The sequence below is a fragment of the Mus caroli genome, chromosome 1, assembly GCF_900094665.2.
Source record: "Mus caroli chromosome 1, CAROLI_EIJ_v1.1, whole genome shotgun sequence".
NCBI lineage: Eukaryota > Metazoa > Chordata > Mammalia > Rodentia > Muridae > Mus > Mus caroli.
The window spans coordinates 80388213-80402437 of record NC_034570.1 but is presented as its reverse complement, the minus strand read 5'-3'; the positions used below and the strand labels follow the sequence as shown (position 1 = coordinate 80402437).

The 14225-nt window shown below is 45.8% G+C and overlaps 1 protein-coding gene across 4 annotated transcripts in view; it reads right to left on the bottom strand.

The window, feature by feature from the left end:
• Positions 1-14225, bottom strand: part of Dgkd (diacylglycerol kinase delta) — an 89281-nt gene that overhangs the window by 22211 nt on the left and 52845 nt on the right. For all 4 annotated transcript variants that reach the window (XM_021157517.2, XM_021157525.2, XM_021157533.2 and 1 more), the window contains 7 exons: positions 7120-7224; positions 6703-6835; positions 5853-5959; positions 5390-5515; positions 4342-4444; positions 3619-3781; positions 661-769 (listed from right to left, as the gene is read on the bottom strand). In XM_021157517.2, the coding sequence (XP_021013176.1) occupies positions 661-769; positions 3619-3781; positions 4342-4444; positions 5390-5515; positions 5853-5959; positions 6703-6835; positions 7120-7224 (846 nt within the window). The remainder of the gene's footprint in view (positions 1-660; positions 770-3618; positions 3782-4341; positions 4445-5389; positions 5516-5852; positions 5960-6702; positions 6836-7119; positions 7225-14225) is intronic.

Genomic DNA, 14225 nt, shown 5'->3' with positions numbered 1-14225 from the left:
GGCAAGGCTCTATGTCACCCGGAATGTGACCTGGAACATCCCTGACAAGTGCAATTTGGCACTAAAAATTTAAATAAGGGGATCCTCAAAAGAGAAGATTCTATAACATGAACAGGATTTCGGCAAGGTTGTCTCAGCGGGAGAAGTGCTAACTCAGGTCCTCCCACCACATCCCATGGAAAACTGCCACTCTGAGCTGCTCGTGGAGCAGAGTATGGAAATCCACACATACTGCTATTTCAACAGTTCAGTAACCAACTAGCAGGTTGCATTGTGACACAATCTGAGTGACGGTTATGATAGTAGGCACAACAGCTAATTGCCAAAAAGAAGGACTGGGGGTAAAAGTTCAATGAACACAGGAAGAAATCAGGATAATATATTTTTATTCTAGTGTTAAAAACTAGGCAATTAGGTTCAATGAACCACAACTCAAACTTTATAGAGGTTGAAGATTCTTCCTTTCCTCTCAAGACAGAGGCATCTAGCAATTAGGTACATCACCTCCCAGGAAAGAGGTGGCGCTCAGGGGACTACAGCCCCCATACTCATCCCCCACATGGAGCCTGATGCCGAGTTGTTTTTACAGCTCCCTTAACCTACATGATTTTCCCATTCATCCATCACAGTGGGGTGTCCCTCAACACCTGTTTGTAGTACCTGTTTGTGAAGGTTGAGGCTATCGATTTCAGAGAGGACCCAGCCAACACTGCCATCCCCGCCACAAACCAGAATCCGGAAGGTGTCAAACTTCTGAAATAACCGTAAGCTGTAGAAGAATGGGAAATGAGTGCACTTTAAAAGACAAATGACAGGTTTCTCTGTCCTACACTGAGGGGACACCCTGTTCCATGTGGCTGAACCTAGACCCTGGCTAAGCCCAGATATGTATACATAAGGCCTACAAAGTTCCCTAGATGTCTGTCTGCTAAGCCCTTCTGCTCAGGGCCCAATTTTGTCTACATGAATGATGGCAATGTCAGATCCCAGCAGCTCCTCCAACCAGAAACAGGGAGGAGATAATACACACATTTCAGGGTACCATGACAGTCTCACTTGATGTTAGCTCCTAAAAGGACTTGTGGCACAGTCTTCCATATCCCAGCTAAATACCAGGCCCAAGAACCCCCACTCTTGCTTTCTTCATTCATGTGCTATCCCATCCCTCCCCTCCCCGAGTAAGGGCAGCTTGGCTCAGCCTCTATTGCTGCTCTGAGTCCTTAAGGAGTCTCCAATAAAACCTTCTCAAACAAGAGTTCTATCATATGTTTTGTCTAATGGCTTGCTAATTAAGAGAAAAGAGTCAAATATCTCAGCAAATAATTGGAGCCCTCTCTGATAAGTATCTGATGCCCTCAGCTCCAGCAAGGTCTGACCAGTCCCTATCATCATAGGAGAAGGTGAAGGCAAGAGTACAGAGTGGGCACACTGGACCTCCTCAGAAGCTAGCACACTGGAGACACTAAATCACTAGCTTACCATAGTCTCCCTTACTGCGGATCCCTCCATTCAAGTAACTATTTACATATGCTGCCTTCTCACCAGGACCTTGCAGACTCTGTCTATAATGGAGCTGGCTGCAGAGGAAGTCCTCTGAACACAAGCTAGGATGGGCAACAAGACAGTGCCTCAGATTTGAACCATGGTTCAAATAAGTTCTGAGCATCAAGATTGCATTGACTTCCAAAGGGTGAGAAAAATATTTACATGTATCCTGTAAATGTTCACCAATGAGGATCCCTGCTCTCTGGAGAAGCAGTGGTCAACTAAGGCCAGAACTCAGGTAGTTAACCAACTGCATGATATCAGGTGCTTCCCAGAAACAGGAAATGAGTACACCAACTGCCATGCCATCTCTACTAGACCTCTGTCACATCACCCTCTACTTAGCTCCAGCTATATATCAGGGAGCTCTTCACATCAAAGTCTAGCTTGCCTGCCACAGCACAGTGGAGTTTTCAAACAATATCCCTACCTGCGCCTGTTCAGTGTAGTACAATCAGCAGATATGATGCTTTAATATCCCTGTCGGACTGAGACTAGTTCCTCATTAACCTCAGAAAGAATGGATCTGTGCCATTCAGAAAACAGATATCTGCAGAATTTCAGGAATGCTGCCTTTGAACAAACAGCCTGTAGGAAGCCACTTGTGACTATCTTCCAGCAAGCTGTGCAGCAAGTGAGAAAGAGCAGAAAACAAAACAAAAAGAAGAAACAAACAAAAAAAAAAGAACACTGAAGGCCCAACACCCATGAGTCCCACAGCTTAGGCACACAGAGAAGTCCAGGCTCAAGCTATAGCAATATCTGGCTCTAAAAGAATCTCTCCTAAGCTCCTCCCAACTCACAATGGAAGTAGGGGCTGCAAGCACCTCCCATTTCAATCTCCCCAAATGCTGGCATGCCCTCTGAGTCCTACCTTACAAGAACAAATGTTTCTTGCAAACCTGTGGAAAGTACAAAACTAAAGGGGAAGGCCATGTCTCCCTGGCTGGCAGGTGAGCAGCTTCCCATCTCACTGCACCTGCATCAAGATCCCACTGTGCTGAGATGGAAAAGGCCCCTTGGTTTCACTGGAAAAAGGCTTCCTAAGAACTAAGCAGGCAGGCAGTCCAGAGAGCAAGGCAGGTCTGTAAGCACCAGCATAGAAATGTCCCAAGCACAGGAGCTGACACATGTGAACATGGTGTACGCAGCAACTAGAGTTGTGCATGCATGCTCACTCTTGTGTGGTGCTTTTGCAATGGGCGGACGCAAACACCTACCATCTGTTAGGAGCAGGTCCTTCATAAGTAGACTTTTGGGAGGGGCAGTTGAACTTTGCTATTTAAAAATTTCTTTATAAAAATTTATTTTTATTTTATGTATACTGCTGTTTTGCTTATATGTATGTTCATGCACCACGTGTACAGTGTCTACAGAGGCAAGAAGAAGGTGTTGAATAATACCCTGCGACTGGAATTATAAACAACTAATATGGTGTGTCTATAAAAAGATAAAAAGAGGGGGGAATATGTTCTATGGAGGTGTGATGAAGTGTGGGGGGGAAAGGGGTGCCTTGATGGGCCCACGCTGAGGCATTCCTTCCCCCTGAGGTACCAACCACACAATGGTATAGCATAGAATAGAGTTATTTGGGACATGGGGAGGGGAGTCAAGAGGGTAGTAGAGGCAGAGAAAGGAAGAGAGAGAGAGAGACAGAGACAGAGAGAAAGAGAGAAGGGTAGAGGAGTAGAGCGGTCAGCCATAAGCACATGGAGGGGGGAGGGAAGGGAGAGAGGGGTAGGAAGGGAAGCAGAGAAAGAGCAAGACAGGAACAAGAGAAAGCAAGAGCCAAAGAGTGAGGAGGGACAAGCAGCTCCTTTTATAGTGAGTCAGGCTGTTGCCAGGTAATTGTGGGGTGGAGCTTAGACAGAATGCTAACAACTGTGAGCTGTCATTTACATATTGGAAATCAAACTTGGGTCCTCTCATGAACAGCCAATGCTCATATGCACTAAGCCATCTCTCCAGAACTTTAAAAAAAGAAATTCTTATTTTTGATCCTTTTAAAACAAGTATGTCTTATCTACAAAATATTGTAAATTCCTAGAATGTAAAGTCTCACATAATCCCTACCCAAGGTGTGGTCCTCCATTCATGAGGTCAAAAACCTGGGCAGGGTTCAGCAGCTGCTTGAATCTTCTGAGAAACTTCACACCTTGATTGTCTCCACTTTTTGAGTTGACAAAGACCAGCAAGGGGCTTGTACAAGACGGGGGACAGGTGGCCTTCCAGAACCCTAGAAATGAGGTGGGATAGGAAAGAACCTTACAAGCTGTTGAGCTGTTGTAGACTGGATAGCAGCAACAAGAGGCACAGAATTCACAGCATGAGCGAGCCAGTGAAGGACAACCTAGGTGTGAGGAGGTGAGCCTGCCTCACCTCACAGACTTTCCCTCTGTGTTATCCCCTCTTCTTGCTGCCAGCCTGGCAGAGCTCATTCCTCTAAATCATGTACCCAGAGATCCCTTCACCAATCCTTGCCAACATGTTTCTCCATGGTCCAAGCAGACATGCTAGGCTCTGCCACAGATGGTGACAGGCACAGTCTTTCAGCTCATGGCAGACCAGGACACTTTACACTGGGTCTCTACTCAACAGCAGTACATCTATCAATCCTTCCAACAGTGCTGGTTCAAGCTGCAAGCCCTATGGCAATTCCCAGGATGCCAACTATGACCTCTGCCCGTGCCATATCTGAGCCTAGCCTCTTGTTGATCATGTCTCAAAACTGTCATAACACCCATCTCCAGAGCTGGTAAGGAAGGCAGCACAGCAGAATGGCATGTGAGCACCCACCATCAGAGTCAATACTGTTGAGTGCCGTGGGAGGGATGACAGACACCTTGCACAGGCCAAGTGGACACTTCATCACCAAGGACTCTTTGCAAGATGTGTGAACCTGAAATAAAAATCAACATGTCACCAGGAATCACAGTCTCCTCGCATACACCAGAAACTCCCTGGCACAGCATCTGGAGATCCCTCCCAAGCAGAGGAAGTAACCATCAGAGCCGGCGAACCTGTATCCCCAAGCACCCTGTGCCTGGCCTTACAAATAGGAGGCGGGAAATCAGATGGGATTCCACCCAGTACAAGCCAGACATGAAACTGAACCACAGCCCTCCGCTTCCATCTTAGCTACCATTAACTTTCAGGGCTCCTGGACAACCTGCCCTCCTGTGACTAGGTTCTTTGCTAGTCACTCACAGGGTCAAAACAAGGTGCCAACCACAGGAACCACAGCTGTCTAATCAGTGACTGACCCGCATTGCCATGTTTCCTTCCAACCACTGGTGGGGCATAGCAATCTGTATACCAAGCAGGGACATGCTAAAGGCATCCCAGAGTTCCAACCCATGGTCAGCTGGGCACCCTAGGGCAGAAGTGCTCTCTCAAGACACACAAGCTTCTCCCTGATGGCCAGTGTGGGCAGACAAGCAGGACTATGAGACTTGATTCTGTAGTCACAAGGCTACAGCCGTGCCGTGGCTCCTCCTCTTTGCTTGAGGATCTCTATGATCACTGTCCCAGAACTTCTCTCAGGGTTCCTCGTAAGTGTTCCTACTCGCACTCACAGAAAAGTCCATGAACCTGTCCCAAAAGACCCCTTCACAACCTGCTAAGACGCTGCAAGGAGCAGATATGGTACTTTTTGTGTAAAAGATGGGATCAAAGTCAAAGGAAAGGAATTAACAAAACTGTCAAAAATAAGGCTGACCAGGCCCAAGTCAAGCCTCAGAGCTTTTAGAAAACCTCTAGGGTAAACTCAGGAAGGAGAGGAAGAGAGCCCCAAGCCCAGAGTGTATCCACACATCAACAGGCAGGACAGACTGTATCTACTCACCATGGCCTTGCACCAGAGGCAGCGCCAGTCCTGCAGGCGCAACACGCTGCCACAAGTCTTGTCACACACAATACACTTGGCACTCACAGGCAGGTTTCCTTCCAACCACTGGTGAGGCATGGCAATCTATAGACCAAAGAGGGACATGCTAGAGACATCCCAGAGTTCCAATACAGGGTTCAGCTGGGCACCCCAGCAGGATAGCAGTGTTCTTTTCAAGACATTCCTCCCCACACAAGATTGTCCCTGATGGCCAGTGTGGGCAGGGACATACAGGGCCTATGAGGTACCTCCCACACCACAGCACCTACTGGGAAGGAGACACCCAGACTTAAGGGGATTAGGACAAAGTTGAGAATACAATGACACAAAGCTCCAGATCCTAGTATGATATCTTAAATGAAGGGGGGACAGGAAATAGGGGGTGCTCTGCAGGTCACAAGCAGAATCCCTCTGGACATACCCCATCCTCGTCCTCAATGATATCCTTCCCGATTGAGGCCAATGTGGTCCACTTGCAGTTACTGGTTGCACGCACAGCACACCGTTTGTGAGCCTTAAACTTACACACTGTGGGAAAAGGAATACACAATCCTTCAAGCTTCATCCTCAACAGGAGCCTCCCTGTAGGGCAAGTGGCTGCTTAGTGAGGTTAGGGTGGAACGAGCTCTTGAGGCCAGTCACTTGGTGCTGCCACCCATACTGAAGAGCACGGGGAGAGCCGGTAGAGGAGAATGGGATGAGCAACTGAGGCTCGGCAGACTATGCTGGCCACTGTCACTGCACCTCACCTCTATCCAGCAGACAAGAAGACTCAGAAAACTATAAAACTGAAATCAGAAATTCATCTAACTCCGTATTACAAAATACTCTTCTTTTGGATTTTTTTTTATCCATTTAAAATAAATATAAAACAATCTATGCAAAATAAGCAGGAGATGGTCCTGGCCCTGAGTCAGAGCTTGAAGTCCCTGTGTGACCCTTCTCTGCCACCAGAATCCTCCCTTGGCCCTGTATTCTGTGAGGCATGTTCTCTCCTGCATCCACAGCACACAACCAGAAAGGGCCCGCACAGTCTGTCTCCTCAGTACTACGTTCTTTCTGCTCATGCTGCAGAAGCTCCGTAAGTAAAGGACACCCAGGGTCTGAGTCCTCTGTGGGAAGATCAAGAAAAACGGAATGGTGGGGACCACTCCCCCTTGACTACCCTCTGGCAGCTATACTTTTATTAAGACTATTTTTGAATTTCAAACAGTTTATCAAGTAAAACCTTCTGTCACCTTTCACCAGAGTAACAAATGCAGCTTTCTTACCTTCACAGGATAGGCCATGGGATGTGACCCCTGACAAAACTTCACGGCACACGTTGCAATAGGTTGGCCGTGCATGGGAACAAGCATACCAGTTGTGCATCCCTGAGAAATGGTCCATGCTATATTGGGTAGGCTGGAAGAATGACACAAAGAGGGAAAAGATAATATTTCTCTTTGGAATTCTTTAATGTAGCAACTTAGAATTACATAAAGTACCCCAGAGAGGTTCACAAAGGACAGGACCACAGCCTTGACAGGTCCATCAAAAGAAAGAGCCACGGGCCTCAATTTTACAAGACAAATGCTGGGGTCCACTGGGAAGATACTCTGGGGTGAAGGGTGGAGTTGGGGGTGGATCAGAATGAAGGCAGGAGAGGCAACAGCAGGCACCCATAGACAATATGCTTCTCTTTTAACCTCAAAATGCTCTTTGTTCTGGACAGTCTTGAGTGCTGCAATCCAATCTTCCATTTCTTTCCTGTTGTCGGCACACAAGATGAGCTTCCTACATGGAGTGATGACCTAGAGGAAGAACATCACAGTCCATGTACCCATGAACAAGGGCAATGCTGGCAGCTACAAAAAAAATCTATCTGTATACGCTGTGGTGGTTTGAATATGCTTGCCAGAGGAAGTGGCACTATTAGGTGTGGCCTTGTTGGAGTAGGTGTAGCCTTGTTGGAGAAAGTGTGTCACTTTGGGGTGGACTTTAAGATCCTCCTAGCTGCCTAGAGACAGTCTTCTCCTGTTTGCCAAAATCTAAAACTCTCAGCTTATCCAGTGCCATACCTGCCTGGATACTGCCATGCTTCACGCCATGATGATAATGGACTGAACCTCAGAACCTATAAGCCAGCCCCAATTAAATGTCCTTTATAAGAGTTATCTTGGTCATGGTGTCTGTTCACAACAGTAAAACTCTATCTAAGACAGAAGTGTATGTTCACAGGGAGAATATTTCACTCAGGTATTCATATTGAACAGATCATAAAAGTAGTTATCATGTATCTCTGCAAACCAAGAAGCTAAAGCTACTTCAAGCCAAAAAGTCAATGGCATTCCATTTGCTATCCACCAGCTACCAATCTGAGTGAACACTTAGAACTCAGTGCTCACACATAAGAAACAAGCCCTGGAAACCAGAAAAAGAGAAGCAAACAAAGAAATGCAGAGCTAATGGCCAACATGAAAATGACATAGCAAGTCTGAACCAGTTACTCTAAACTAACATGAGCATGTGCTGCACCTAAGACAACAGAGCAACAACAGCTTCTACAGTTAGGAGCAAAGCAATTTAGCTGGAATGATACACAACCAGTGCTAACCAACAAACGGAAAGGAATGTGGGAAGAGTTTATAAACTAATGAGCAGCCTTCTGAGGAAGAAAGACTCAGATTCACAGAAGAACAGAAAGCGCTAATAAAGGAATGCAAGGACATAGAAGGGAGAAATAGCCTCTTTCTTCTTTTCAGATTGGTAAGGTTCTAGAAGATAACATCTAGACTTGCTGAAGCTGTGGAAGAGGTGTTCTCAAGCACTGGTGGGAGGTGAATGGGTACAATTTAGGGGGAAAGTGGCAAGGTTTATAAAAAAAAAAATGGCATAACCTCTTAATTTTACTGTACAATGATACAGGACAAGCAAGATGGCTCAGCAGGTATAGGCTCTCACTACCAAGCCTAATGACCTGAGTTCATTCCCCAGGACCTGCACAGTGGGAAGAGAGAATCAACTGCTCACATAAATAAATGAATACATGTAATAATATAAATGTTTAAGTGATTCCAAAATCAAATCTATACAAAACAAAGTTTGAGTAGAAGTTCTTTTTTTTTTTTTAAGTGTATTTTCCCTCTATTTTGATTACTTTAGGAAGGGAGGGAGGGAGGGAGGGAGGGAGGCAGGCTGGCTTCCATTTATAAGCTACATGCAAACAAAAAAGTATTTATACTCCCTGTAAAAACAGAAGCATACTACAGCTACCACTTCCCACCTCTGCTTTCTCTCCTAACTGTATATCCTAGCCTACATGCCTGATAGCACACAGTCCCTAGTTCTACCTCACAGGAGCACAGCAGTCTATGATACAGACATCAGCTTCTCAGCCAGTCATGTTTACCACTGGGAACTCTGCACTGTGTAAAATCCTTTGCTATTTCATGGAGTACCTCAATGAATGATCTTTTACTATTTTTACAGTATATCTCTGGCCCAAATTCCTAGAAGTGGAATTTCCCTGAAAGACAATAAATTCACATGTAACCTTGCTAAATGTTGCCAAGTTCCCTTCTGCAAGTGCTGGACATCCCCCACCGCATTCCCACCAATACGTTTAGGAAAGTGCCTATTTTCAAGGGGATCTTTACAATTAAAGGTTTTAACGTTTACATTTGTACCCATCTTATCTATTTAAACTTACATTAAGAAGACCCAATTGACAAACATGACATTCAAGTGCATTTTGTCTGGAACTCAAAACACACAGAAGTAGTGCTCTTTCCAGCAACTAAGGTTCACACAGAGAGGATGAAGAGAACTGGGTCTCCAATAAAAACTTTGTTTACTCGCATGTTTCCAAGGTCCCTTGAATGATGAATCTGGGGCTTGGGAAAAGCCAAGAGCATAGGAAAATGAACAGAGACAACAGACAAGGAGCACTGCCTTCAGAGATCAGGCACCTACCTGCAAGCTTCCCTCTCACCCCACACACCCCCACTAGCTTGCTGGAAGTCTGCTCCAGAGCTGAGTTTCTAAGAACATGAAGCTGAAGCTGCCACCCAGAGAATACTCACATTGGAGAAAGACAGACCTACAACCACCTCGGATGTTTACAAAGACCACATATGAGGCCCTGAAGTGGGGCTAGCCAGTGTTTTAGACCTGGTTGCAGATAGTGGTGGGAACTGAAACCCTGCTCATTATTCTTGCTCTTCTGCAGAGTTTGCAAACTCTCCTTAATGACTTCCTCTAGCACGGCCTCAAAATGTGAACATTTTCATCAGCATAAGAAACACAGTCAAAGAAAGAACATGTACTTGATACTGCATAGCTCAGAGATAGCGGGGTACCAGGACACTCATAGAGGTGAACTATGAGGAGTTTACATATCCCCTTCTATACTGATGCTATGACTACCACTTCCACAACTATGAGAGGAACTGCTGCATTATTCCAGCACACACTGGAAAACAGATCTTTGCCCCTCCCCTAATCTAGCCCTGCACATTCTGAAAAAATAACTTTAAAAAACTGTTATGCTTAAAGCCAATCAGTCAATTAGTCAAATGATCAATGGCGCCATTTCCTTAGCCTGAACAGCATAGCAAAGGCTAAGCTAGCAGATGTAGAGGAACCTGAGTTTGGATTTCTTTCTTTTAACCCTATGCCTATTCTATAGTGAGGAAGTTCAAAACAGACACTAATTTGAACCCCTCCTAGCTTCATTGGTTGAATGTGGGAAGTCTATGTCTTTTATGGAAAGGGGGTGATCAAACCCCAGAGAGCAGTGCAGAGATACAACCTGCCTTGGACCAATACCATATTTTTGGCCCCTGGATCCAAAGCTCCATAACTTGTAGCAGGTACTTTTCCAACTCCTGTTTCCATTTCCCCATCTGAAAACAGGTACTGATGGCACCATCACATCTTAGCTCTGTCAGGGTGTATGTCAGCAGCACCTGTCACTGTCCCAGGACTCCCATGTGATACGACCAAGAGACAGTCCATGTGGACACTGCATTCTTGAATGGTTCTACCATAAACAGTCCAGCCAATGGAATGAGATCATCACAGCAAGTCCTAGCAAATAAAATTAGCCTCCTGTTCCTTTCCAATCAGGCCCTACTACCTTCCATATTTCTGAAATGCCCACAAATAACAGAGTCTGCCCTGTCTGTACCTATCCCTCAATTCACTTTCATGACTGATACTCCCAAATATGTACTTACCTCAGCCCCATGGTCCTCATCTCCCTGGAAAGACTCTCCAGGGCAGCCACACCACCTGCCAACATTGCATTTCAAGAGAAACTATACAGAGGTTGGAATTCTCAAAAACATAAAAGTAACCATCTAGCCAAACATGGTATGCCACACTTTTAAGTTCAGCACCTTGTGGCAGAGACCGGAGATCAGCCTGGTCCAGCCAGTACCATGCTGGCCAGAACTACATCGTGAGTGTCTTATCCCCCACCAAAAGGGGAGGGGGAGAGAATGAGCAGAAGACAAGAAAAACAAAAGAGGCATCCGCCTAGACTCTCAGAAATCCTAATTAGAAAAGTCCATCCGCACGGACTGAAGAGATGGCTGAGCAGGGAACGCAGGGCAGCCTGAGTCTGACCCCAGGAGCCTACGTCCTAGGGGACAGAACTGACCACCACATATGTGCTACGACTCATATAAGAGAACGAAAGAGAGAAAGAAAGAGAGGAAGGAAGGAAGAAAGGAGAGAGAGAGAGAGAGAGAGAGAGAGAGAGAGANGAGAGAGAGAGAGAGAGAGAGAGAAAGGAAGGAAGGAAGGAAGAAAGGAAGGAAGGAAGGAAGGAAGGAAGGAAGGAAGGAAGGAAGGAAGGAAGAAACCCACATGCAGAAGAGACAGCAGGAGACAGATAGATACCCAAAAATGAACAGGAAAGGCCACTGGAATTGTATTAATTCAAGGTTAGAAACAGATCTTAACCCTACAGAAATATTTGCTTGGTATACTCCCAAGAGAAATGCAAATTGAAAGTATAGACTCAAAGGTTTATTTTACTTGCATCTATTTATTATGTGTGGGGAGGGGTTTATGTCACAACACACATGTGGAGGTCAGAGTACAAGCTGTGTTAGTCAGTTCCTCACCCTCTGAGCCATTGACAGCGCCCCCCTCCACCCAGGTACTTGTTAACTTACCAGACTCATAGAGTTCATTGTCTGATAACAGACAATGAGACTCTTAAGGCAGAGTATAAGAAACCACAACTTTTATGGGGAACATATGGTAAAATCTAGTGAGCTTTAAAATTTAGACTTTTATCTCAGCAGAAGCACTTCTATAAATGTACTCTACCTTCCAACTGCCATAAGAAACCACACACTGCATATATAAAGTTATTCAAAGAAACACTCATAAAGATGGAAGATAAGAAATCACTTGTGTGCTGACAGTTCCAAAGATGGAAAAAGACTGGCTACAGTAATTATAATGTGTTTATATAGTAGACACCACACTCACACTAAAAAGACAGAACCTCTGCAGCACAGCTCCCAAAACATACAATAAAAGCAAGTACAGCAACCATGTGGTGCAGAGGAAAAAGCAGTATCATCACAGCTTGGAAATACTTCACATCTGCTTCCTACAATTTCTGTATCATTTATTACCAACTTGGAGCACCCACTTAAGAAACAGCCTTAAACTTACACTATACACTATGCCTCCATACAAGGAACTACAGAAGAGAATTCTATTTGACTTAGACATGATGGCACAAGCCTTTAATTCTAGTTCTTTAATACCTGCAGAAGCAAGGAGTTGCAGGCAAGCCTAGTCTGCATAATAAGAGCCTGTCTCAAAAAATTTTTTTAAAAACCTCTGTTTGATTAAATATGAACTTTTGTTTTGCTTCTATCTCTTCAGACAAGTGCATAATTTCCCAACTTCCAGCAGCTACAGCCCTGCCAACAGGAACATAAGCAGAATATTCCTCACCAGGAAATAAAAGGCATTATAGATAACACTAAACAGGTCGCACCCAGTGCTCCACATGGGCTCAAGATACTCAGATAGTCAGAAAGCCTGCCACGGTGCTGGGAAGAATTAGCTCAGGAGATGACTGAAGCCCAGGCAGTGATCAATGGGAAGCTGAGGTGAAAGAGCATGAGCTACAAGAGCTGGGGATGTGGCTCAAAGATGGAGTGCTTGTCTAACAGGTCCAAGGCCCTGAGCAAAGCAGAGGAGATACACTAGAGACACAGAGGACATTTCTGAAAGACAGAACTAAAAGTATACTGTTGTTCACACCCACTGTGGCTGATGGACAGTGGAGGTGCCAGATAACAACACTGGCTAACAGAGATGGACACTTACAACCTTAGGCAATCCACAAGGTGTTTTACTTACAGTATTTGCCCAGTGAGCCTTCTTTATGCCATAAAGAATTCCTCGTTCTCAGGAGAGACCCTGAGGAGACCCAATGCAGCCAGATGGGGCTGCTCCAAGTCCTACAGCAAATGAGGCAGCTGAGGGGTAGGCACCAGGCAGGCCAGATCCACGGTGGCCCTTGGCCCACAGCTGCTTCTTGTCTGGTAGAAAGGGAGACTGCAAAGAACCTAGTCCCAGAGCAGCAGGCAATGGACAAGAAGAGAACCAGAATTCATCTCAAGCTCTTCTGGTTCTGGGCTCAGTGAGAACTCTGGGTAGCTTATCTCATTCCCTCTGGCAGGTGAATGGCCTGAAGATCAATACACACCTCATTAAGTCATCAACTGGCTCTGCCCCTCCCACCCTGATCACATTTTTGAAGAGTTCAAAAGAGAAGGTAAAGAAGCAAGATCTAGAAGGTAATGAATGAACCATCAAACTGAACCGCACGCCAAAACCATGTCAGGAAACAGCCCTCTCAGCATTAAGGCGAGGCCCTGCACTCAGAATGTCCAAAGGCCAAGACACGGTTATAGGGCAAAGCACAGGGTGGACAGGGCAAGTATGCAGCCTGGAAGCTGAGATGCATGGTCTTCAGATTTCATGAAGACAAACCCAGCTGACTCTAATAGGGCTTTCCTTACTCCACCACCAACACCACTACCACCAACAACAACAGGTGAAAACCCTGGTCAATGAAGATATCAGTGATAGAGAGCAAAGGCTGATAGACCTTGGGAACACAGGATGACCACAGTGGACTCTCCTCAGTTCTCAATATCCGGGTGTCCTGGAATGAGAGCAGAAGAATGAGAAAGGACCTAACACCACCACTCATGGAGGAGAAAGCCCCACCACCTCTAAAGTCTCTCCAAGGCCCAGAGAAGACAGACAACCCCACCAGAGCAGAGCATGCAAGAGGCTTTCCACTCCCGCCAAACTCAGGGTACTCTAGTACAGGCCTGCCGTCCAGCCATCCAGCTACTAACTGGTATCCAGAGGAAGCCAAGGAGGGTGAAAAGCTGCCTTCCTTGTATCCAGGAATAACACCCACCCTATCCATTCAACTCATCAGTCAGGGGAGGTGCACAGAGGTAGGATGAGAGAGCTCTGCATACATGGACAAGGCTACAATACAAACAAACAAGGGAGGGGGGGGAGGTAGAGAGATGGCTTAGTTAGAAAAGCTGCTCAAGCATGAGGACCTGAGTCCTAGCCAGAATCCACATAAAAACCTAGGAATAGTGGCACATTTGCAGCCCCAAACTGGGAAGACAAAAAGCCGAACCCCAGGTCCAAGTGAGAGACCATCCTGTTTCAAAAACCAAGGAATGGCACCCAAGGATGACCTCCTACCTCTACACAAACACATTTCTACACACACACACACACACACAGC